Below are 25,044 nucleotides of genomic sequence, written 5' to 3' on the forward strand. Positions count from 1 at the left end.
TGATTTTATTGTATTAATTTTAATACATTAATGTTTAAAATCCATGCATTGAAGGAAGAATATTTTACAGCCCATCTGTGGTCACTGGACAGTGAGGGGACCAGCTCAAGAGCGGGTCAGCGGGCGGTGGAGCTTACTCCTGTGTCAGCACGAGTAACCTCAATTGGTCCCTTGATCGCGCTGACACAGGAGTAAGCTTCACCGCCCACAGTCCTGTTATCCATTGCCCGCTGGCCCGCTCTTGAGCTGGTCCCCTCACTGTCTGGTCTACATTGAAAGACATGGACCTGTAAGTGAATACCATGCAGTGTCACCCAGGGCAGTAAGTGAGGCCATGGCCTGCTCCCGGCGGCATTCGGAAATTATGGATTTGTGGGAAGCGGCTGACATGAGAAAGTCCGGCAAGTGGCAGGTGAGAGATGTTCAGACGGAGAGCACTGCCAGAGGTGAGCGGGCCGGCAGTAGGCGCTGAGGTGGCGGCCGGTTCCGCTGTCCGGTCCTGGCGGCCACTTGCAGCCACTCGAGCCACTTCCCTCACCGACCGCAATGCGGTGGCTCTGCACCCGGAGCATCGCGACAGCGGTGATTGAGTGAGTTTCTGGCATGATCCCCGACCCCCTCCTTCTCAACGCTCCTGCCCTCCCCGCAACTTTACCCCCAGCCAGACTCCCCACACGCTGTGAAAGGAACTCTCCCCACCCCCCAGCAGTACTGTCCTTTTACAGCCGCTTCCCATCAGCTGCCACCAATGAGGGATAGAATTTGCTATCTCTCAGTACAACAACATCGTTCTTGATGTTGCTGTACTGACGGATAGCCAAGTCTATCTTTCTTGGCTAACAACCTAACCATCGGCCTCCAGGACGCAGGTAAATTTTTGTGCCTTATTTTTGGGTAAAAAATAGCATCTTCATTGCCGGGAAATATGGTATTTAAAATTATATAGTTCAAAGAAATTTACTTACCACATTATTTGTACACCAACTCCATTCTTCTCTCTTTGTTTCTTAAGATAATGGCACTCCATGTTTGAAAACCCGCCAAAAAACTTGTGCTGCGCATGCACAGTAGGCTGCTGCGCAGTACGCAATCCACGGTGCAAAGGCAGATTTTCAGCTGCCTTCAGCTCCCCTTGTCATGAAGCCTTGAAGCAGCATTGACGGCACGTTAGCTGCACATACTTTTGCGTGTTACAAGTACTGAGGATGAAAGGCACGGGAGAATTATGCCTACCTAAGAGAATTATCTCTTTTTACAATTTTAGTCAAGGTAGGCAGTGCCTACCTTGTCTACCCGGACGGCACGTGCCTGGTATCAATCTTGGTGTAATCATGCTAGATATATTTTCAATGGTCAATGGTTCTATATTGTCATATGTACATACTTACAGTGAATTTTTATTTCTGCATACAGTTCAGTAAGCTACTGCCATACCTTAAAATGATTATTTTATTTGATTGATTGATTGATTAATACAAAGAGCATAAATATAGTCCTCTGAGGAAGCATGTAAGAATCAGCAGGTTTTGGCGCCATTTTGTCAACTACAATAGAGCTCTTACTGGCCCCCGCTCTCACAACCGCCATCGCTGGCTTCCTCCATCATCCTCTCCGGTTCTCCGGTCCTCGGGGGACGAACATGGACCAGTTCGGCTGCTTCTCTCTAAACTCTGAAGGCTGCACAGCCCTCCGCCCCTCACATCCAACCGTGCCCTCGTTCCCAACTGATGGAGTTCTGGAGAGATACTGCATGGACAAGGCCTTTCATCCACTGAGTCTTTGCTGACCATCAGGTACCTACACACATATCCCAACCCTCCACTAACACATTTTATTCTCCCCACATTCTACCAATCATCCACATACAAGGAATAAATTACAAAGTGATTCACACATTTTTGAAATTTCAAGGAAACTGGAGACCAGAAGGAAGCTCACAGGGACAAATGTAGAACATGAAAACTCCAATTAGACAACACTCAAGGCGAGAATTGAACCCAGTCACTGGAAATTTGAGACAGCAGCACTATCCTCTGTGCTCCTGTGTTATCCCTGGGTCATGGCTTTGGCAAGGTAAACACAGAGAAATTACTTCCCTTTTTTGGCAGAGCCGGAATTAAAGACCAAGAAGTAAAATAGTAAATAATAAACTGATTGACGAGTTAATGCGTATAATGGGAGACCACACTAAGAATCTGTAGTTTATTACCATGGCAAGAAGATTAGACTACATTCACTCAAAGGCCAGGAGGAAAAGGAGCAAATCTGTACTTGCATCCCTCACCCCCACCACCCCCACCCTCCAACCTAGCCTTCAAGCCTTCACATCTGCTATACTGAGCTTCAAAGCAATGCTCAGCATGTGCACCTTCAGTCTGGAATGAGCCAGTTGGCAACATCGTCAACTAGGCAATATTGCCTACCCTAATTCTATGTTATACTAGTTTTGCATCCTACATCCCAGGGACAAACTAAAGAAGCCAGCTAACCACCAAACCTGCAATTCATTGGAATGTGGGAGGAGACCGGCACACCCGGAGAAAACCCACGCCGTCACAGTGAGTATTTAGAAACTCCATAAAGACAGCACCAGCAGTCAGGAACCAGGGTCTCTGGCGCTGTAGAGACTGCAACTCTACCTCTGCGCCACTATGCCATCCGTAAATGGGGTTGGCCCAGAACAAATCGCTGATGATATCTACGCCTAGGAGTTTGAATCCGTTGATCATCTCCAATTCAGCACATTAACGTAGACTATGGTGGGTACTGCATCTTATATTCTGATGTCATTAACCAGCTCCATTGGTTTGCTGACATTGCTCATGTTTCCTGCAGTAGTATTTTGATAATTCCAGGTCATTTCTGGGGTATTGGCAATGTACTGCAAATAAATTAACCCAAAAATCAATTTAGCTACAAGGCAGCTTTGTACACATTAGAGTTCAGTATTTTTTCACCTCTGTAAACTTAATATTTCATATGCTGAGGAATAAAACCTGATTAAATACCATTCCCACCAAGTGTAAACATGATGACGATACTTGGAGGAAGCTCTGCCCACAATCTCAGCCCACCTTTCATCTGGATCTGGTGCCCACAATCAACAAGTTGAGCAAACATGAACCAGTGTCCTTTGAGGTGTCAACTTCATCAGAAGAGTAAGAACATTCTATGTTTTAAAAATAATTCCCAGTAATTGCTACATATGCACCATAGAAAGTATCCTATCAGGATACATCTCAATGTAGTTTGTCGACAGTGTCAAGGCCGGTTATGCTGTTGTAACAAGAATTTAATTGTTCTGTTTTCGGTAAATACAAAGATTACTCCCTCTAGACTCTTGACCATATCCAAACTCAACTCTGATATCCACACCATACATGAGTACAAGTGGTAGTACAAAGAGAAAATTAACGGAGTGCATAATATAGCGTGACAGTTACAGGGAAAATGTGGGTTAAAGAAATAACAAGCACCGCAAGATAGATTGAAGGATTGGGTGTTCATCCCTAGCGTATTGAATTGAATTTCCTTTATTGTCATTCAAACAAGTTTGAACGAAATTGCGTACCTTGCAGTCATGATGCTTTTAATCTCATTGTACATGTATAGTGGCAATAAATGGCATATCTATCTATATCTATCTATCTATGACAGAAAAAAAACAACAAAACACGATTTAACACAAACATCCATCACGGTGAATCTCCAGGCACCTCCTCACTGTGATGGAAGGCAAAAAGTATTATCTCTTCCTTGCTTGTTTGCCCGCTGCCTTGAGGCGTTCGAGGCTCTCGAGGTTCAAGCCCCCGCCGGGTGATGGTAAATACCGGCTCCGATTTTAAACTCCGCGAACGGGCCGATTCAAACTCCACAAATCGGAGCAGATGAAGCCGCTATCCTCCAGTCCAGAGGACGAAGCTGCTGTTGTGGGAGCTCCCAGAAATCGGTCACCAACCAGGGACCTGCGAGCTCCCAATGTTACCGTCTACAGGGCCCGCGGCCGAAGCCTCCGAAGCTCCGAAGTCGGGTCACAGCCACAGCGCCACCACAGCCTCCGAAGTCAGACAGCTCCATGATGGTGAGTCCACAGGCTCTGCCACCGGAGCCCCCAAGGTCGATTCCAGTTGGAGGCCGGCAGCTCCTCGATATTAAGCCTCAGCGCAGAGGGAGATGGAGATACGACAGGGAAAAGGTCGCATCCCCGTTGAAGGAAGAGATTTTTTAAAGTTTCCCGCACCCCCCAAATATACACCACTAAAAATAGATTAAAACATACAGCTAACAAGACAAAATGAAAACAAAAGAAAACAAAAAAAAGGAAAGACAGACGGACTGCAGGCGAGCCACAGCTGTTTGGGCAGCGCCGCCACTTCCGGAAGTATGAGGGTTCGTTCAAGAGTTTGATTGGGAAGAAGTTGTCCTTGAATCAGATGGTACATGCTTTCACGCTTTTGTATTGACTGCTTGATAGAAGACAGGGGAAGAGGGATTGACGGGGATGTGAGTTGGTTCTTGAATGTGTTGACTTTCTCCAGCCAGTAAGAAGTGTAGGTAGAGTCACTGGGGCAATGGGGGATGAAGGCAAGTTTACTTGCCATTTTGGGCTACGTTCACAACCCTCTGAGATTTCTTGTGGTCCAGCGCAGAGCTGTTGAAGAACCACGCTTTGATCTATCCTGATACAATGCTTTCCAAGGGGCATATGTAGACATTACTTAGGTTTATTTGAAATATGGTGAATATCCTAACACCTCTGAAGAAGTATCTGTGGAAGGATGTGCTGGCATTAGAGAGCGTCCTGAGGAGGTTTATGAGAATGATCCCAGGAATGATTGGGTTAACATATGATGCACCTTTGACAGCACAGGGCCTGTACTCGCTGGAGTTTAGAAGCATGATGGGCGTTCTCATTGAAACTTACTGAATAGTGAAAAGCCTGGATAGAGTGAATGTGGAGAGGATGTTTCCACTCATGGGAGAGTCTAGGATCAGAGGCTTTAGAAAGGAGATGAGGAGGAATTTCTTTAGTCAGAGTTAGGTGTATCTGTGAAATTAATTGCCATAGATAGCTGAGAAGGATATTTTTAAGGAGGAGTTTGGAGATTCTTGATTTGTAAAGGTGTCAGATGTTACGGGGACAAGGCAGGAGAATGGGTTTGAGGGGAAAGATAAATCAGCCATGATTGAAATGGGGAGTAGACTTGATGGACCAAATTCCTGATTCTGCCCCTTTAATCAATGAACTTATGAAGTCGAGGCATTGGTGTGCTTTCCTGTCAGTAGCTTCAAAGTGCTTGACTCAGAACTAATTGTTGGTGATATCTATGCCTAGGAATTGAAACCCCTTGATCATCTCCACTTCGGCACCAATGAAGTAGACTGCAGTGGGTACTCAATCTCGTTTTCTGCAGTGAGTGACCAGCTCCTATAGTTTGCTGACATTGCTCATTTTTCCTGCAGCAGTATTCTGGAAATTCAAAGTCATTCCTAGGGTTTTGGCAGTGCACTGCAAATAAATAATCCCCCAAATTAATATTTGTGAAGCGGTTTTGTGCAAATCAGTGTTGATTGTTTCTTCTCCTCTGTGAATTTACTATTTCATATTTTGAGGCAAATCTGATTTCATACTTTTACCACCAAATCTAAACATGATGACGATTCTAGGAGGAAGCTCTGCCGGTAATCACAGCCCACCTTTCATCTGGTTCCGGTGACCACGATTAACACGTTGAGCAAACATGAGTCAGTGTTTGAATGTGGTTGAGGTGCAGGGTATAAAGACTGAAGGCAGCGAGGTGAAGGCAGATCGAGAGAGAGAAGCAGCAACTTTACTTTGAGAACCCAGCTGGCTGATCCCACACGAGGCAGAATGAAATCCTTCCTCCTCGCCATCGCTGCCGTGCAGATCCTCCACTGCTCAGGTAGGTACTGGGGAAAGGGAGGGCATCAAAAAGCAATGATTTACTGGTAATGAGCTTCAGTCAGTGATAATTCACCAACATGCAAAAATACTTCACCGACGCTTGTTTGAATGTCTTGTACAACTTGCCCTCTCTCTGCAGGAGTGCCAAGCACCAAGGATGCTCTGAGAGCCTCAGTTGCAAAACTGAATGAAATCACTGAGATCACCAACCTGTGTGCTATCACCAGGAGAGGTGTAACAACTGTAAGTGTGCCCTGGTTTAATTGTATTTCACACGCTATGTTTTGTAAGGATGTATCTGAGTGCAAGTTAATTGGCTACTATAAATTATCACCAGAGGAGTTTCATGGCAAATAGAATCAAAGAGGTGAGCATGTGAGGGTGAGAATCAGTTGAAGGGTTGGAGGGGAATATAAAGAGGGGGAATTGGACAGATGGGATTGTTCTGCTGGGTGCCAGTATAGGCCTGATGGGTTAAATAGCCTCATACCGTCTGATTAGAAGTATGAGATAATGTGTCTGTTCAGATAACATTTAAATGTGAGGGTTTAATTACTAAACATGTGCTCTATATTATTATACAGTTTTCAATGAATATCAGATCAAGAATTAAAATCCCTAATCTTTATTTAAATCTTGAATCTCAGACTACTCTTGATTTGGAATTAAGGGTGGAATTTTACCTTTGGGCTACTTAAGTTTTTTGATCATTATGGGTGATGATACTGGCACAGCCAATGTAATCATCTGCTGAGGAAAAGACCTGTGTACATCTAAGCTTGATCAGATCATTATAAGAACAGCAGATAGAATAATACATCACTAAACTGTTTTCTTTTCAACAGACCTATCGCACGGGTAAACTGTCATACAATGTGGATTTAACATTCTCCGTGAAAGAAACTGTCTGCTCCAAGAATTCTGGACAGGAATTTGATGATTCCGGTTGCACCTTCCGCCCTAAGGACATTGCTGTGAGTCCAGAGTTATATTGTAAACTATTAGATTTTTGCGTATAATAGTAACATCATAGAAAGACCTATATATGTAAATTATATCATAGAATTGACCATATATACGGAGTGATATTAAACAAAAATCTGTAAATTGAGTTATATTTTAATTACTGATTCAGAGTTGATTTTTGATCGGTGAATAATTTCCCTGCGTTATGCTTTATTTTCACAGGAGAAAGGGTTTTGCAAAAGCCGTGTGGAATATTTTGCTGATAAAGTGGCTGACGTTGATGTGGAATGTGAAGGTCTGAAGACAATTGACAGCGAGAGTGACTCAGCAGAGTCCAATGAAACCAGTATTGAGGTAACTGCACAGTTATACACTTCAGCAATTGTGAGACTTCTAACACATGAATTATTTTACAAAATGTTTATTTAGTTCCTGTTATAAAGATCTAAATGTAAATTTCTTCACACAGGCTCAAAGCAAATCAAATGAGACATCACTAGAGGAAACTTCAAGTGTGAGTATTAACTAGTAATTTGTCAGATGATTTATCTTGTTGATCTCAATTGTTAGCCATGAAGTGTTAGCTTTTCCATTCAGAATAGTAAGTGAGAAAGCGTGTTGTCTCAGTCTGATGTGGAGGGAGGGGATTCTGATATATAATTTCACTGTATAATGAACCTAGTGTCTACTGAAGATGAGCTTAGCATCAACAAGACAAAATTACAGGAGCAGTGTCTACTAGGCTGACACCAATAGTAGTTACTGAGTACAAATCCTTCATTTTGATACCAGAGCTTAATTTAAGTAGATGGCAATTGATGCCTGTGTTACCTGTCGCAGGAATGTCAATTGACTCTGCACAGCCACTTTACCAGGCATTTTATTGAATACTGGGCCAATGTAGAGAGTGAGACTTTCAGTTGAGCTTCCTTAGTCCAACACTACTTCATTGAATCAATACTCAGGAATGTTGGATTAACAACCTCTGATTTACAATTCAATATTCTAGCCTAGCATTTGGAGGGAAACTATTAATGCTTGTTCTCTACCAAACCCGTCCTCTGCTTATTTCCTAAATGTTAATGCTTTCATACAGGTGGAAAGCAAGTCAGAAGAAACTTCACTGGAAGATTCTTCAAATGTAAGTTTAATTTGTGAATTGTTATCTCTTGATTCTGAACTATATTATGGTGTAAAATGTAGACTGATCTGTCAGAATACTTTGGAAGAATTTTTACTCATAATATGTCCGTTCCAAACAGTAGAAGGGGGAGTAGTGAGTGGTCTTTGAATATTATCTTCAACACCTCAACACATCTTTACTAAACTGAAACAGTAACCCTTGACTGAACTTAGTGACTGAGCCTCCTTAGTTCTCTGAGATGATAGATCGAAATTCCACCGTCCAGTGAAGAGGTTCTTCCCGAGCTCAATCCTAATTGATCTATCCATTACTTTAGCTTTAGACAATTGAGAGAGTAGAAACATCCCGTCACTCACTCCTGCCACACATTATCATAATTATGTCCATTGAGAGGCAATCACCTCACCTGTAAAGGTCTAACCCTACTCTGTCTCTCATCACGTGGCAGATGCACCATTCCAGGATCCATCCTGGTGAACCTTTGCTTCACTCCTTATATCAAGCATATCCTTCCTTAGATAAGGAGACCAAAATTGTACACAGCACACACAAAGATTCCATGTCATTGTAGTACTCTTGTGCTCAAGTCCTCTTGTAACAAAGGCAACAGATCATTTGCCTTCTAATAACTTGATCCATTTGTACTCAACCACAAGTCTGAAATGACCGGAAACTTTTCAATGAATTAGAACTCCATTAGAAATCAATATTTAATATTTGTGCATGCAGGTAATTGCAGAAAGAGGTGATTGTTTCAGAAGTCTGATAGCAGTTTATATATTTAAAAATAATTACTAATTATTGTTTTGTACTAAGTATATGATATTATTTCCCAACAGGACAAATCCAAATCAACAGAGACATCACTCGAGGATCCAGTCAATGTGAGTATAAGCAGAAATCTTTTCAAATTATCTTTCTGATATTGTTTACTATCTTGGGTTGAACTATGTTGGAATAGAGGATGAGACAATCATTCATTGTTGCTCAATGCAGTCCAAAAGGGATTATATTGTTTGATTTCCCTGGGGAAGTTGGGCTGAGGGGGAATTGTTGAGTTGGCTCCACTGACCCCACTCCTCATGTTATCAGGCTTCATTAAGCAGAGCGAATGCAAATATTTTTATGAGGACTTTTCCGCTCCAACACAGATTCTCAAATCCTGAATTTCCCTCATATAATCATTTACAATTCATTCATTAAAGGTTTTGTTCGGTGGTTACTTCACAATCTTTATTATTTAATACTGAATATATAAATATCAATATTTTCACACAGGAACAAAACAAATCAGAAGAGACATCAATTGAGGAGTCTTCCAATGTAAGTATAATCAGGGAATCCGTATCTATTGTTAAGTTAAAGCTTGATTAGGCTTCTCTTTATTAAGTTACTACCCAAACTCATTAGAAAAATGGGGAGAGGATATTGTTGCACAAATGTTCAGAGACTGAGGATTGCCAACTTCACCCTGTATAAGTTTGGTCTTCACTTAATTTTGAACTAGAATTAGAAAAAGGCAATCACCTTGAGGGCAATCCTGGTGTGTGGACATATAACCACCAGCTTCATTAGGGGAGCATCCCAGAGATTGTCAAGATTTAACCAAGTATAATTAACTGTTCTGGGTGAGTGCCAGTGGGATGCAGGAGGAGATCAGCACAGCCGTGACCAACTGATGATGAACTCACCTCTATTACATTAATAGTTTACCTCAATGCCCCTGTACATCAATATTTTAATGCAACTCAGCTTGTAAAGAGTTTACTCTGCAATTAAAGCACTTACAATTCTGACTGGTTTCAGTTATCCATTTATAAACTAAAATTATTTAAACTTTGCATCTGGACATGATTCTCAAATAGTAATTATTTATCTTGTCAAACAGATGAAAAGCAAGTCAACAGAATTATCTCAGGAGGAGTCTTCAAATGAGGGAATGAGGTCACAAGATGGAAACACTAACCATGAATGAAACTCCTGAGAGTCTGAACTCAGTGTGAACACAAGAAGACCTCATTCCGAATAAACAAGACACTGTCACCTGTACTGTACTTGCCCATATACAAGGACAGGGGCCTGGAGCTCCTGACTGCACATATCATTGTAAATGGGAGATTCTACTGTTTGTAAATATTCTGTTTTATTGCTGTTTATTATTATTTAATACATTGTGGATCTAAATAAAATTATTAATAAATATTCACGGCTTTGTTTCCGGAATTTGTTTAGCATGTCACTGATCTACAGAGGTTCATCCAGTCATTGTGCTCGCGTCAGCCGTTCCCTCCCTTGTCCAGTAGGAATTCCTGATGTGGGAGCTTCACCGTCTGGCAAAGTCCTCATGTGTTGGACTATTTGCTGCTCTATATTAACATCAGGCACAGCATCCTAGATAACTTATTTCACTTGCAGCAAGATTGATTTATTTAAGTAGTTTGACATTCATGTCTTACGTTAGCTTTTTAAAGTCTTCAACAATTACATTTTTAAATAATTAGATTTTGGGGCCAATGAGAGATGGGTTGGGTGTATTTAAGGATTAGATATTATTGAATTGACTGTTTTCCTCAAAGTTGCAGCTTGAATATTTTCTCTCGTTCATTGGGTGAATTCTTCAACACTGTACAACGATGCAGCGGGTAGAGCTGCTGCTTCACAGTTCCAGTTAACCAAGATCAATCTTGACTTCTGGTGCTGTCTGTGTGGAGTTTGCGTGTTCTCCCTGTGACTGCTTGCGTTTCCCCAGGGTGCTCCAGTTTCCTCACACCTTCCAAAGATGTGCAGGTCGTTGGGTTAATTGCCCGCTGTAAATTGCCTCCGATATGTAGTTGAGTGGGAGAATTGTTTAAACATTTTGGAAGTTAATTAAAAATATTAACAAAATGTAAACAGACAAACTAAATAAACCAATGCTTACCATTTAACTGAGTGGTGAGCTGGGCAGTTCTTTGAGAGGTGATTCATGCTGGCATATCTCCACCAACCCACTCCTAAATCCCACATTTCATCCTGTGGGCCCCATTACATTCCTGTTGCTGGGATTATGGACTCTGAACAATTTGCAGGGTCAGTTCAAGCTCAAGTCTTCACATCATCAATCTATGGAATTAACCAAAGGATAGATTCCATATGCAGAAAGTATGCTTTTGATTTCTTGGTGAACATGCATTTCTGTGCCATGCATTTCAACAGAATCTGTTATTTATCCATTTTCAATCATTTCTGTTGCGGATTCAAGTTATGATTAGCAGTGAACGTCAACAAGATGACTGTGATCCAGTGATAGCAACTGCTCACACAGTCAGCAATGACTACAGGCCTGTCGCACTGACCTCTGTAGTCATGAAACCCTTTAAAAAAAAAATTGTTTTTAATTTATCAAAAAATGTATTCAATTATTAAAAAATAATATTTATACTTCAATAAAACAAGCCAGAACCCACCACCACAATATAATACAAACATATATCCATAATAAACTATTATACAATTATGATACAATCCTTATTGAGGATACATCATGAAACCCTTGAAAGGCTTGTGCTGGCCAAGCTGAAAAATATCATGAACTCTGATGAACCCTCTGCAGTTTGCATATCGGGCCAATAGATCTGTGGATGTTGCAGTCAACCTGGGCCTGCACTTTATCCTCCAGCACCTAGACCGCCAGGGGACCTATGAGAGGATTTTACTTCGGAGTCACGTGAGTGACTACGTGAAGAAGGCCGTCATCCCACTTGGCGCGTCATTACGTTGACTCGCTTTGCGCAAATGAGCCGACTGACGGCAGCATTTGCGCTGTCTAGCGGTAAGTTTCAACCAACAAGGTAAGTTTTAAACTTACCTCTGGGATTGGTTTTCGTTTTGCAGGAAACTCATTACAGAGTTTGCCTGCTGGATTGGGGGCGAAGTCATTGTGCTCACGTCAGGGAAAACAGGGAATTATAGACCTGGTAGCCTGACATCGGTGGTGGGGAAGATACTGCAGCACATTTGGATAGCACTAACAGGATCGGTCCGAGTCAGCATGGATTTCCGAAGGGGAAATCATGCTTGACGAATCTTCTGGAATTATTTGAGGATGTAACTAGGAAAATGGACAAGGGAGAGCCAGTGGATGTAGTGTACCTAGAATTTCAGAAAGCATTAGATAAGGTCCCACATAGGAGATTATTGGGCAAAATTAGGGCACATTGTATTGGGGATATAGTGCTGACATGGATAGAAAATTGGTTGGCAGACATGAAACAAAGAGTAGGGATTTCAATATGGCAGGCAGTGACTAGTGGGGTACCGCAAGGCTCGGTGCTGGGACCACAGCTATTTACGATATACATCAATGATTTAGATGATGGAATTCAAAGTAACATTAGCAAATTTGCAGATGACACAATGCTGTGAATTGTGAGTAGGATGCAATGAGAATGCAGGTTGACTTGGACAGGTTGGAAGAGTGGGCAGATGCATGGCAGATGCAATTTAATGTGGATAAATGTGAGGTTATCCACTTTGGTAGCAAAAACAGGAAGGCAGATAATTAGTTTAAGAAGGAACCGCAGATGCTGGAAAATCGAAGGTAGACAAAAATGCTGGAGAAACTCAGCGGGTGAGGCAGCATCTATGGAGCAAAGGAAATAGGCAACGTTTCGGGTCGAAACCCTTCTTCAGACTGATGTGAGGGTGGGGGGGGGGGGGTGGGGGGGAGGAAGAAAGGAAGAGGTCGAGCCAGCATGCTGAGGGAAAGCTGAGAACGGGAGGAGAAAGTAATGACTACCTGAAATTAGAGAAGTCAATGTTCATACTGCTGGCGTACAAACTGCCCAAGCGAAATATGAGGTGTTGCTCCTCCAATTTACGGTGGTCCTCACTCTGGCCATGGAGAAGGCCCAGGACAGAAAGGTCGGATTCGGAATGGGAGGGGCAGTTGAAGTGCTGAGCCACCGGGAGATCAGGTTGGTTATTGCGAACTGAGCGGAGGAGTTCGGCGAAGCGATCGCCAGATAATTATCTAAATGGTGTCAAGTTGGGAAAAGGGGAAGTTAAACAGGATGTAACTAGGAAAATGGAGAGTCAGTGGATGTAGTGTACCTAGACTTTCAGAAAGCATTTGATAACGTTCCACATAGGTCCTTGTTCATCAGTCAATGAAAGTAAGCATGCAGGAAAGTAGGCAGTGAAGAAAGCGAATGGCATGTTGGCCTTCATAACAAGAGGTGTTGAGTATAGAAGCAAAGAGGTCCTTCTGCAGTTGTACAGGGCCTTGGTGGTACCACGCCTGGAGTATTATGTGCAGTTTTGGTCTCCAAATTTGAGGAAGGACATTCTTGCTATTGAGGGAGTGCAGCGTAAGTTCACGAGGTTAATTCTCGGGATGGCGGGACTGTCAAATACTGAGAGAATGAAGCGGCTGGGCTTGTATACTCTGGAATTTAGAAGGATGAGATGGGGTCTTATTTAAACATATAAGATTATTAAGGGTATGGACATGCTAGAGGCAGGAAACATGTTCCCGATGTTGGGGGAGTCCAGAACCAGGGACCACAGTTTAAGAATAAGGTGAAAGCTAATTAGAACGGAGATGAGGAAACACTTTTTCTCACAGAGAGTTGTGAGTTTGTGGAATTCTCTGCCTCAGAGGACGGTGGAGGCCGGTTCTCTTGATACTTACAAGTGAGAGCTAGATACTGCTCTTAAAGATAGTGGAGTCAGGGGATATGGGGATAAGGCAGGAATGGGGTACTGATTGTAGATGATCAGCCATGATCACAGTGAATGGTGGTGCTGGACCGAAGGGCCAAATAGCCTAATCCTGCACCTATTGATTGAACTATTTGGGTTGTTTGACATTAATATCTTGTATTGTTAGCTTGTTAAAGTCTCCTATGGCGCCATCTGGTGGTTGAGACACTTATAGATCGAACCCTCGTCAATAGAGCTGGGATGGTCACGTGACTGAGTTTGGCGGGAGTTGGGAGTGAAGAACGTCATCAGTAAACGGATATGTCCGACGGCAACAGCAGGGACTTCGTTTGAGCTCTCACTTAACACTCGTGTGTTTAAAAGCTGTATTTGCTAATAAAGATAGTTTTATTCACAACGCGTGGATTACTACAGTGGTAACCCCTTATAGACCGAACCCTCATCAGTAGGGCTGGGATGGTCACGTGACTGAGTTTGGTGGGAGTTGGGCGTGAAGAACTTCATCAGTCAACGGGTGTGTCCTACAGCAACAGCAGGGACATTGCTTGAGCTCTCACTTAATGCGCGTGTGTTTAAAAGCTGTATTTGCTAATAAATTTGTTTTATTCACGACGCGTGGATTACTTCACTCCAAAAATTACATTTTTAAAGAAGTAGATTTTGGGGCCAATGAGAAATGGGTTGTGTGTATTTAAGGATTAGATATTATTGAAATGAGTGTTTGCCTCAAAGCTGTAACTTGAATATTTTCTCTCTTGTTCAGTAGGTGCACAGTGGGTGAATATTTCAACAGTGTACAATGATGCAGCAGGTAGAGCGGCTGATTCAAAGTTCCAGTGATCCGAGTTCAATCTTGACTTCTGGTGCTGTCTGTGTGGAGTTTGCGTGTTCTCCCTGTGACAGTTTGCGTTTCCCCTGCGTGCACCAACTTTCTCACACGTCCCAAAGATGTGCAGGTCGTTGGGTTAGTTGGCCGCTGTAAATTGCTGTATGTCGTTGGTGGTAGAATCGTTTTCAACATTTTGGAAGTAATTAAAAATATTAACAAAATGTAAACATACAAACTAAATAAACCAGTGCTTACCATTCAGCTGAGGGTTGAGCTTGGCTGTGCTTCCAGAGGTGATTCATGCTGGCATATATACACCAACCCACTCCTAAATCCCACATTTCATCCTGTGGGCCCCATTACATTCCTGTTGCTGGGATTGTGGACTTTGAACAATTTGCAGGGACAGTTCAAGCTCAAGTCTTCACCTCGTCCATCGATGAAATAAACCAAAGGATACCTTCCTTATGCTGAAAGTACGCTTTTGATTTCTTGGTGAACTTGCATTGCTGGGCCACGCATTTCATCAGAAACTGTTATTTATCCAATTCCAATACTTTCTGTTGAGGATGCAAGTTATGGTTGGCAGTGAACGTCAATAAGATGACTGTGATCCCAGTGATAGCAACTGCTCACACAGCCAACAATATATTTATACCACTCACTCAAGACATTTCAACTCCCAAGGTTAGCAGTGTTGCTCAGATCCCACTTTACGATCCACTTGAACGAAATTCATAGGGAAGTGCAGGAAAGTGTTCTGAAGAATAAGAAAACCAAGTAATATCTGAAAATGTGTCTAAGTGATGTAAACAGGTCCTCGTGTGTTGATTGACAGTCCGCTGAAAGTAGCAGTAGAGGCAGAGTTCAAGACAATTGGACTCATTTCCACAGGGACAAAAGCAAAAGTAGAGAAATTAGGTTGAACATGTAGCCGTATAAATCTTGGTGTAATCATGCTTGATCAATTTTCAATGGTCAATGCTTCTATATTGTCATATGTACAGATTTACAGTGAATTTTATTTATTTTGCATACAGTTCAGTAAGCTACTGCCATAGCTAAACATAATCACCAATTAATACAAAGACCATAAATATACTCCTCTGAGAACGCATGTAAGAGTCATCATGTTTTGGCACCATTTTCTCAACTACAATGGAGCTCTCACAACCACCGTAGCCGGCTCCCTCCATCCTCTTCTCTGGTTCTCCGGTCCTCAGCGGACGAACAGGGGCCAGTTCGGCTGCTTCTCCCTAAACTCTAAAGGCTGCACAGCCCTCCGCCCCTCACATCCTGCCGTGCCCTCACTCCCAACTGATGGAGTTCTGGAGAGATACTGCATGGACAAGGCCTTTCATCCACTGAGTCTTTGCTGACCATCAGGCACCTACACACATATCCCAACCCTCCACTAACACATTTTATTCTCCCCACATTCTACCAATCATCCACATATAAGGGGTAAATTACAAAGTGATTCACACATTTTTGAAATGTCCAAGGAAACTGGAGACCTGAAGGAAGCTCACAGGGACAAATGTAAAACATGCAAACTCCACATAGACAGCAGCCAGGGTCAGGATTGAACCCAGTCACTGGAAATTTGAGACAGCAGCTGTATTCTCTGTGTTCCTGTGCCTTCCCTGGGTCATGGCTTTGACAAGGTGAACACAGAGAAATTCCTTCCCATTTTTGGCAGGGCCAGAAATAAAGACCAAGAAGCAAAATAGTAAATAACTAGACTAAGTGGGACCCTTTGGGTCCCAGCATCATACGGGAGGGCTGGTCCCCCAACACAATATTTCACCTCTCCACCAATTCCAATATTGGTGGCCAGTGGTGGGAAGGGGCTTTCTGGAGTGCTAGTATGGGTGTTGTGGGCTGAAGGGACTGGTTTCCAGAGGGCTAGTATGGACATTGTGGGCCGAATGGATTCTTGGGCTGGTGGCCTAACTCAAGCCTGTTGTGCTGGCAGCTCACTCATGGCTGGTGGACTGGCAGTTGACTCACAGCTATTCCTTGAAATTCAATTTCAAGCAGGGTGCAAGGCCACCAAATTCAAGTGCAGTTTCTTACCACTTCAAGCAGGGTGCAAGTCCACTAAAGACAGCAAGTCGTGACCTCTCCCTCCTCCATCTTGCAGAGACTGAGCCATGCCCAATCTTCTGGGTTTTATATTCCCTTCCCCCCCTCCCACCAGAAGGGGCGTGGCCTTCATGGTGTGATTGACAGGAGAGAGAATCTCAACATTTTTTAAACATTAATAACTCTTTTATTTTTCATCAATGGTAAAAATCCTCGACACCTGATGAGCAGAGGGAGACTAAGTAAGATGGCCAAAGATCACAGCCGTACATGGTAGCGTTTTTTCTAAAATCAATATAAAGCGCAAGCAGGAAGTGGTCAAGATTAGACTTTTAATTATATAGAAGGCAAGGCAACTTTAATTAGGCAAGGCAACTCTAATTAGGCAGCACAGCTTTGGCATTTCCAAACCAAAGGCAATGCTGCTTTAGCATTTCCAAACCAAAGGCAACACAGCTTTAGCATTTCCAAACCAAAGGCAACACAGCTTTAGCATTTCCAAACCAAAGGCGATACAGCATTAGCATTTCCAAACCAAAGGCAACACAGCTTTAGCATTTCCAAACCAAAGGCAATACAGCTTTAGCATTTCCAAACCAAAGGCAACACAGCTTTAGCATTTCCAAACCAAAGGCAACACAGCTTTAGCATTTCCAAACTATATTTTAAAACCACAATAAGGGCACTGACAGGTCAGTAAAACCATTCACAGTTTAGTAGAGTAAGTCTGAAGAAGGGTTTCGGCCCGAAACGTTACCTATTTCCTTCGCTCCATAGATGCTGCTGCACCTGCTGAGTTTCTCCAGCATTTTTGTGTACCCACAGTTTAGTAGACATGTGTTCAGTGTTATTCACAGCTCAGACTGAGAGACGTGACCCTCTCGCTCCCCCATCTTGCAGAGAATGACTGAGGCACTTAACACTGCCGGGTTTTAGGGGCGTGGCCTTTAGGAGAGAGAATCTCAACATTTCTTAAACACTAATAACTCTTTTATTTTTCATCGATGGGAAAATTCCTCTTGTCCTGCGCAGCGGAGGGGGACGCTGAGTAAGATGGCCAAAAACCACTTCCGTAAATGGCAATGTTTTTTCTAAAATCAATATACAGAACAACAGGAAGTGGTCAAGATCAAACTTATAGTAATATAGATCAACTGATTGCCAAGTTAATGCGTAAGTTAGCACCGTAGAAAGCATCCTATCAGGATGCATCACAATGTATTTTGTCGACAGTGTCAAGGCTGGCTATGCTGTTGCAATAAGAATTTAATTGTTCTGTTTTCACTTCATACGATGCTTAAGCCTCTTGACCATATCCAAACTCAACTCTGATATCCACACCATACATGAGTACAAGAGTTAATACAAAGAGAAAATAAACAGAGTGCACAATATAGCATAACAGCTACAGGGAAAGTGTGGGTTAAAGATATAACAAGCATCACAAGATAGATTGAAGGATCAGGAGTTCATCCTCAGCATATGAGGGGACATTCAAGAGTTTGATAACAATTGGGAAGAAGTTGTCCTTGAATCTGATGGTACGTGCTTTCGAGCTTTTGTATTGACTGCTAGATGGAAGACGGAGGAAGAGCGATGTGAGTTGGATCTTGATTGTGTTGGCTTTCCCCAGCCAGTAAGAAGTGTAGATAGAGTCAATGGGGTAATTGGGGATGAAGGCGAGTTTACTTGGCATTTTGGACTCTCTGAGCTTTTTGTGATCCTGCGCTGAGTTGTTGCAAACCACGCTTTGATCCATCCTGATGCGATGCTTTCCAAGGGGCATATGTAGACATTACTAAGGTTTATTTGAAATATGGTGAGTGTCTTAACACCTCTGAAGAGGAAGGATGTGCTGGCATTAGAGAGCGTCCAGAGGAGGTTTATGAGAATGATCCCAGGAATGATTGGGTTAACATACGATACACCTTTGGCAGCACTGGGCCAGTACTCGATGGAGTTTAGAAGCATGATGGGCAATCTCATTTAAACTTACAGAAGAGTGAAAAGCTCGGATACAGTGAATGGGGAGAGGTTGTTACCACTCATGAGAGAGTCTAGGATCAGAGGCCATAGCTATTGAAAGAAGATGAGGTAGAATTTCCTTTGTCAGAGTAAGGTGTATCTGTGAAATTCATTGCCACAGATTGCTGAAAAGGATATTTTTAAGGAGGAGTTTGGCAGATTCTTGATTAGTAAAGGTTTCAGATGTTACGGGGAGAAGGCAGGAGAATAGGGTTGAGGGGAAAGATAAATCAGCCATGATTGAAATGGGGAGTAGACATGATGGATAAAATGGCCGGATTCTGCCCCTTTAATCAATGAACTTATGAAGTAGAGGCATTGTTGTACTTTCCTGTCGGTAGCTTCAATGTGGTTGGCTCAGAACTAATTGTTGATGATATCTATGCCTAGGAATTGGAACCACTTGATCATCTCCATTTCAGCACCATTGATGTAGACTGCAGTGGGTACTCCATCTTGTTTTCTGAAGTCAGTGACCAGAAACTTTAGTTTGCTGACACTGCAGCAGTATTATGGAAATTCCAGGTCATTCCCAGGGTTTTGGCAGTGCACTGCAAATAAATCATCCCCAAATTTATATATTTGAAAAGTGGTTTTGTGCAAACCAGAGTTGGTAGTTTCTTCTCCTCTGTGAATCTACTATTTCATATTTTCATATTTTACCACCAAATCTAAACATGATGACGATTCTATGAGGAAGCTCTGCCCATAATCACAGCCCACCTTTCATCTGGTTCCGGTGACCACGATTAACAAATTGAGCAAACATGAGTCAGTGTTTGTATGTGGATGAGGAGCAGGGTATAAAGACCGAAGGCAGCGAGGTGCAGGCAGATCGAGAGAGAGAAGCAGCAACTTTACTCTGAGAACCCAGCCGGCTGATCCTACACAAGGCAGAATGAAATCCTTCCTCCTCGCCATCACTGCCGTGCAGATCCTCCACTGCTCAGGTAGGTACTGGGGAGAGGGAGCGCTTCAGAAAGCAATGAGTTACTGGTAATGAGCTTTAGTCAGCAATAATTAACCAACAGGCAAAGTTACTTCACCGATGCTTGTTTGAATCTCTTGTACAACTTTCCTTCTCTCTCTGCAGGAGTGCCAAGCACCAAGGATGCTCTGAGAACCTCTGTTGCAAAACTGAATGAAATCACCGAGATCACAAACTTGTGTGCGATCACCAGGAGAGGTGTAACAACTGTAAGTATGCCCTGGTTTAATTGTGTTTCACACTCTACGTTCTGTGAGGATGTGGCTGAGTGCAAGTTAATTGGCTTCTATGAATAATCCCCAGAGGAGTTTCATGGCAAACAGAATCAAAGGGGAAGAGGTGAGCATGTGAGGGTGAGAATCAGTTGAAGGGTTGGAGGGGAATATAAAGAGGGGGAATAGGACAGATGGGATTGTTCTGCTGGGTGCCAGTATAGGCTTGATGGGTTAAATAGCGTCATCCATCTGATTAGAAGTATGAGATAAGTATGAGTTCAGATAAGGTTTAAACATGAGGATTTAATTACTAAACATGTGCTCTATATTATTTCACATAGTTTTCAATGAATATTAGATCAAAAATTTAAATCCCAAATCTGTACTTAAACCTTGAATCTCAGATTAGACTTGATTTGGAATTAAGGTTGGAATTTTGCCTTTGGGCTATTTAAGTATTTTGCTCATTATGGGTGATGATACTGGCACAGCCAATGTAAACATCTGCTGAAGAAAAGACCTGTGTACATCTAAGCTTGATCAGATCATTGTAAGAACAACAGATAGAATAATTAATCAATAAACTATTTTCTTTTCAACAGACCTATCGCACGGGTAAGCTGTCATACAACGTGGATTTAACATTCTCCGTGAAAGAAACAGTCTGCTCCAAGAATTCTGGACAGGAATTCGATGATCCCAGTTGCACCTTCCGTCCTAAGAACATTGCTGTGAGTCCAGAGTTATATTGTAAACTATTAGAATTTTTGTGTGTAATGAGCAACATCATAGTAAGCCCTATATATGTAAATTATATCATAGAATTGACCATACATACTGAGTTGTATTAAACAAAAGCTTGTTAATTGAGTTATATATTAATTACTTTAATTTAGTTGAGTTTTGATCGGTGAATAATTTCCCTGCATTATGCTATATTTTCACAGGAGAAAGGGTTTTGCACAAGCCACGTGGAATATTTTGCTGATAAAGTGGCTGACATAGATGTGGAGTGTGAAGGTCTGAAGACCATTGACAGCGAGAGTGACTCAACAGAATCCAATGAAACCAGTATTGAGGTAACTGCACTGTTATACACTTCGGCAATAGTGAGATTTTTAACATGAAATATTTTACAAAATCTTTCTTTAGTTCTTGTTATAAAGATCTTAAATTTCTTCAAACAGGCTCAAAGCAAATCAAACGAGACATCACTAGAGGAAACCTCAAGTGTGAGTATTAACTAGTATTTTGTCAGATGATTTCTATTGTTGATCTCAATTGTTAGCAATGAAGTGTTAGCTTTTCCATTCAGAATGGTAAGTGAGAAAGCGTGTTGTCTCAGTCTGATGTGGAGGGAGGGGATTTTGATATATAATTTCATTGTATAATGGACCTGGTGTCCACTGAAGATGAACTTAGCATCAACAAAACAAAATTACAGGAGCAGTGTCTACTAGGCTGACACCAATAGTCGTCACTGAGTACAAATCCTTCCTGCAGGGATACCAGAGCTTCATTTAAGTCGATGGCTGTGTTACCTGTCGCAGGAATATCAATTGACTCTGCACAGCCACTTTACCAGGCATTTTATTGAATACTGGGCCAATGTAGACTTTCAATTCAGCTTCCTCAGTCCAACACTACTTCATTGAATCAATACTCAGGAATGTAGGGTTAAGAATCCCTCATTTATAATTCAATATTCTAGCCTAGCATTTGGAGCAAATCTAGTAATGCTTTTTATCTACCAAACCCGTCCTCTGCTTATTTCCTAAATGTTAATGCTTTCATACAGGTGGAAAGCAAGTCAGAAGAACCTTCACTGGAAGAATCTTCAAATGTAAGTTTAATTTGTGAATTGTTATCGCTTGATTCTGAACTATATTAAGGTGTAGAACGTAGGCTGATCTGTCAGAATGTGGTGGAAGGATTTAAATGGATATGTTCATTCCAAACAGTACAAGGGAAAGTACTGAGTGGTCTTTGAATATTATCTTCACCTCAACACATCTTTACTAAACTAAATTTGTAACCCTTGACTGAACTTAGAGACTGATCCTCCTTTGGTCTCTGGGATGAGACCCAAAGTCCACCTCCCAGTGAAGAGGTTCTTCCCGAGCTCAATCCTAATTGATCTATCCATTACTTTAGCTTCAAACACCTAAGAGAGTAGAAACATCCCCTCTCTCACTCCTGCCACACATTATCATAATTATGTCCATTGAGAGGCAATCACCTCACCTGTAAAGGTCTAAGCCTACTCTGTCTCTCATCATGCGGCAGATGCACCATTCCAGGACCCATCCTTGTGAACCTTTGCTTCACTCCTTATATCAAGCATATCCTTCCTTAGACAAGGAGACCAAAAATGTACACAACACACACAAATATTCCATGTCATTGTAGTACTCTTGTGCTCAAGTCCTCTTGTAACAAAGGCAACAGATAATTCTAATAGCTTGCTCCACTTGTACCGAACCACACGTCTGAAATGACCAGAAACTTTACAATGAATAAGAACTCCATTAGAAATCAATATTTAATACTTGTTCATGCAGGTAATTGCAGATACAAATTAGTCTATTGTCATATACACCAGGATGCAATGAAGTTCCTTGTTCAGTAGCATTCAATATTGATGAACACAACATTATCCAATCTGTAAAACTGTAGTACAATCTGAAGCAGTGCAAAAAACAAAAACAAAAAACAACGATAAACTGAATTGGGGAAAGTTAGAATCAAGAGTATGTGGCAGCACTTCCAGGAAATTTGTGAGAAAGATGTGATTGTTTCAGAAATCTGATAGCAGTTAATATATTTTCAAAATTACTTATTATTATTCTGTACTAAGTATATGATATTATTTCCAAATAGGACAAAACCAAATCAACAGAGACATCACTCGAAGATTCAGACGATGTGAGTATAAGCAGAAACCTTTTCAAATTATTTTTCTGATATTGTTTAATATCTTGGGTTGAACTATGTTGGAATAGAGGATGACAGCCATTTATTGTTGCTCATGTAGTTCAAAAAGGATTATATTGTTTGATTCCCCTGGGGAAGTTGGGCTGAGGGGGAATAGTTGAGTTGGCTCCACAGACCCCACTCCTCATGTTATCCAGGCTTCATTAAGCACAGCAAATGCAAATATTTTAGTGAGGACTTTCCCACTCCAACACAGATTCTCAAATCCTGATTTGCCCTGATATGTGGCATCCTTTACAATTCATTTATTAAAGGTTTTGTTCAGCGGTTACTTCACAGTTTTTATTGTTTAATACTGAATATATAAATATCAATATTTTCACACAGGTGCAAGACAAGTCAGAAGAGACATCTATCGAGGAGTCTTCCAATGTAAGTATAATCAGAGAATCCATATCTATTGTTAAGATAAAGAAGCTTGGTCCGGCTTCTCATTAATAAATTACTACCCATACTCATTAGAAAGAGGGGGAGGGGATATCGTTGCACAAATGCTTTTGGATGTTCAGAGGCTGAGGATTGCCAACTTCACCCTGTGTAAGTTTGGTATTCACTTAATTTTGAACTAGAATTAGAAAAGGCAATCTCCATGAGGACAATCCTGGTGTGTGGACATATAACCACCAGCTTCATTACGGGAGCATCCCAGAGATTGTCAAGATTTAACAGAGTATAATTACCTGTTCTGGGAGAGTGCGAGTGGGATGCAGGAGGAGATCAGCACAGCCGTGACCAACTGATGATGAACTCACCTCTATTATGTTAATAATTTATCTCACTGCCCCAGTATATCAATATTTTAATGCAACTCAGCTTGTAAAGTGTTTACTATGCAGTTACAGCACTTACAATTCAGAGTGGCTCCAGTTATCCATTTATGAACTAAAATAATTTAAACTTTGTGTCTGGACATGATATTCAAATAGTAATTATTTATCTTGTCAAACAGATGAAAAGCAAGTCAACAGAATTATCTCAGGAGGAGGCTTCAAACAAGTGAATGAGTTCTCAAGAGGGAGACACTAGCCATGAATGAAACTCCTGAGAACCTGAACTTGGTGTGAACACAAGCAGATCTCATTCAGAATAAACAAGACACTGTCACCTGTACTGTACTTGCCCATATACAAGTACAGGGGCCTGGAGCTCCTGACTGTACATATCACTGTAACTGGGAAATTCTACTGATTGTAAATATTCTGTTTTATTGCTGTTTTATATTATTTAATACATTGTGGATCTAAATAAAATTATTAAGAAATATTCATGGTTTTGTTCCTGGAATTTGTTTAGCATGTCACTGATCTACAGAGGTTCATCCAGTCATTGTGCTCACGTCAGCCATTCCCTCCCTTGTCCAGTGGGACTCCTGATGTGGGAGATTCACCGTCTGGCAAAGTCTTCATGTGTTCGACTATTTGCTGCTCTATATTAATGTCAGGCACAGCATCCTCGATAGCTTATTTCACTTGCAGCAAGATTGATTTAATTGAGTAGTTTGACATTCATGTCTTACGTTAGCTTTTTTAAGTCTTCGACAATTACATTTTTAAATAATTAGATTTTGGGACCAATGAGAGATGGGTTGGGTGTATTTAAGGATTAGATATTATTGAATTGAGTGTTTTCCTCAAAGCTGCAGTTGAATATTTTCTCTCGTTCTGTGGGTGAATTCTTCAACACTGTACAACGATGCAGCGGGTAGAGCTGCTGTTTCAGTTCCAGTGAACCGAGTTTATTCTTGACTTCTGGTGCTGACTGTGTGGAGTTTGCGTGTTCTCCCTGTGACTGCTTGCGGTTCCCCTGGGTGCTCCAGTTTCCTCACACCTTCCAAAGATGTGCAGGTCGTTGGGTTAATTGCCCGCTGTAAATTGCCTCCGGTATTTAGTTGAGTGGGAGAATTGTTTGAAACATTTTGGAAATTAATTTAAAATATTAACAAAATGTAAACAGACAAACTAAATAAACCAGTGCTTACCATTCAGCTGAGTGTTGAGCTGGGCAGTTCTTTCAGAGGTGATTCATGCTGGCATATCTCCACCAACCCACTCCTAAATCCCACATTTCATCCTGTGGGCCCCATTACATTCCTGTTGCTGGGATTGTGGACTCTGAACAATTTGCAGGGTCAGTTTAAGCTCAAGTCTTCACATCGTCCATCGATGA

At 41.8% G+C, this 25,044-nt stretch overlaps 2 protein-coding genes across 3 annotated transcripts in view; one reads left to right on the forward strand and one right to left on the reverse strand.

Annotated features, from left to right (window-relative positions):
- The window catches only part of LOC116975434 (secreted phosphoprotein 24-like), a 166,744-nt gene that overhangs the window by 131,399 nt on the left and 10,301 nt on the right, over positions 1-25,044 (reverse strand). The window lies entirely within an intron of this gene.
- Positions 5,795-23,908, forward strand: LOC116975436 (secreted phosphoprotein 24-like). 2 transcript variants are annotated; one of them, XM_033024559.1, is made up of 9 exons: positions 5,795-5,924; positions 6,066-6,169; positions 6,772-6,900; positions 7,115-7,246; positions 21,072-21,116; positions 21,683-21,727; positions 22,765-22,809; positions 23,206-23,250; positions 23,828-23,908. In XM_033024559.1, exons 1-9 carry the CDS (start codon positions 5,873-5,875, stop codon positions 23,876-23,878), a joined length of 648 nt encoding a protein of 215 aa, XP_032880450.1. In that variant the 5' UTR covers positions 5,795-5,872; the 3' UTR covers positions 23,879-23,908. The 2 variants fall into 2 exon arrangements, with proteins under 2 accessions (XP_032880450.1, XP_032880449.1); XM_033024558.1 differs by lacking the exons at positions 21,072-21,116; positions 21,683-21,727; positions 22,765-22,809; positions 23,206-23,250; positions 23,828-23,908 and adding exons at positions 7,362-7,406; positions 7,989-8,033; positions 8,876-8,920; positions 9,315-9,359; positions 9,925-10,209.

Source organism: Amblyraja radiata, chromosome 7 (assembly GCF_010909765.2).
Source record: "Amblyraja radiata isolate CabotCenter1 chromosome 7, sAmbRad1.1.pri, whole genome shotgun sequence".
In the NCBI taxonomy this organism is placed as follows: domain Eukaryota; kingdom Metazoa; phylum Chordata; class Chondrichthyes; order Rajiformes; family Rajidae; genus Amblyraja; species Amblyraja radiata.

Bases quoted from the DNA above. Each gene is read 5' to 3' on its own strand.
- LOC116975436 (XM_033024558.1), top strand. From the start codon at position 5,873: ATGAAATCCTTCCTCCTCGCCATCGCTGCCGTGCAGATCCTCCACTGC. The intron at 6,170-6,771 runs GTAAGTGTGCCC...TCTTTTCAACAG, and splicing joins CCAGGAGAGGTGTAACAACT to ACCTATCGCACGGGTAAACT. The intron at 6,901-7,114 runs GTGAGTCCAGAG...TTATTTTCACAG, and splicing joins TCCGCCCTAAGGACATTGCT to GAGAAAGGGTTTTGCAAAAG.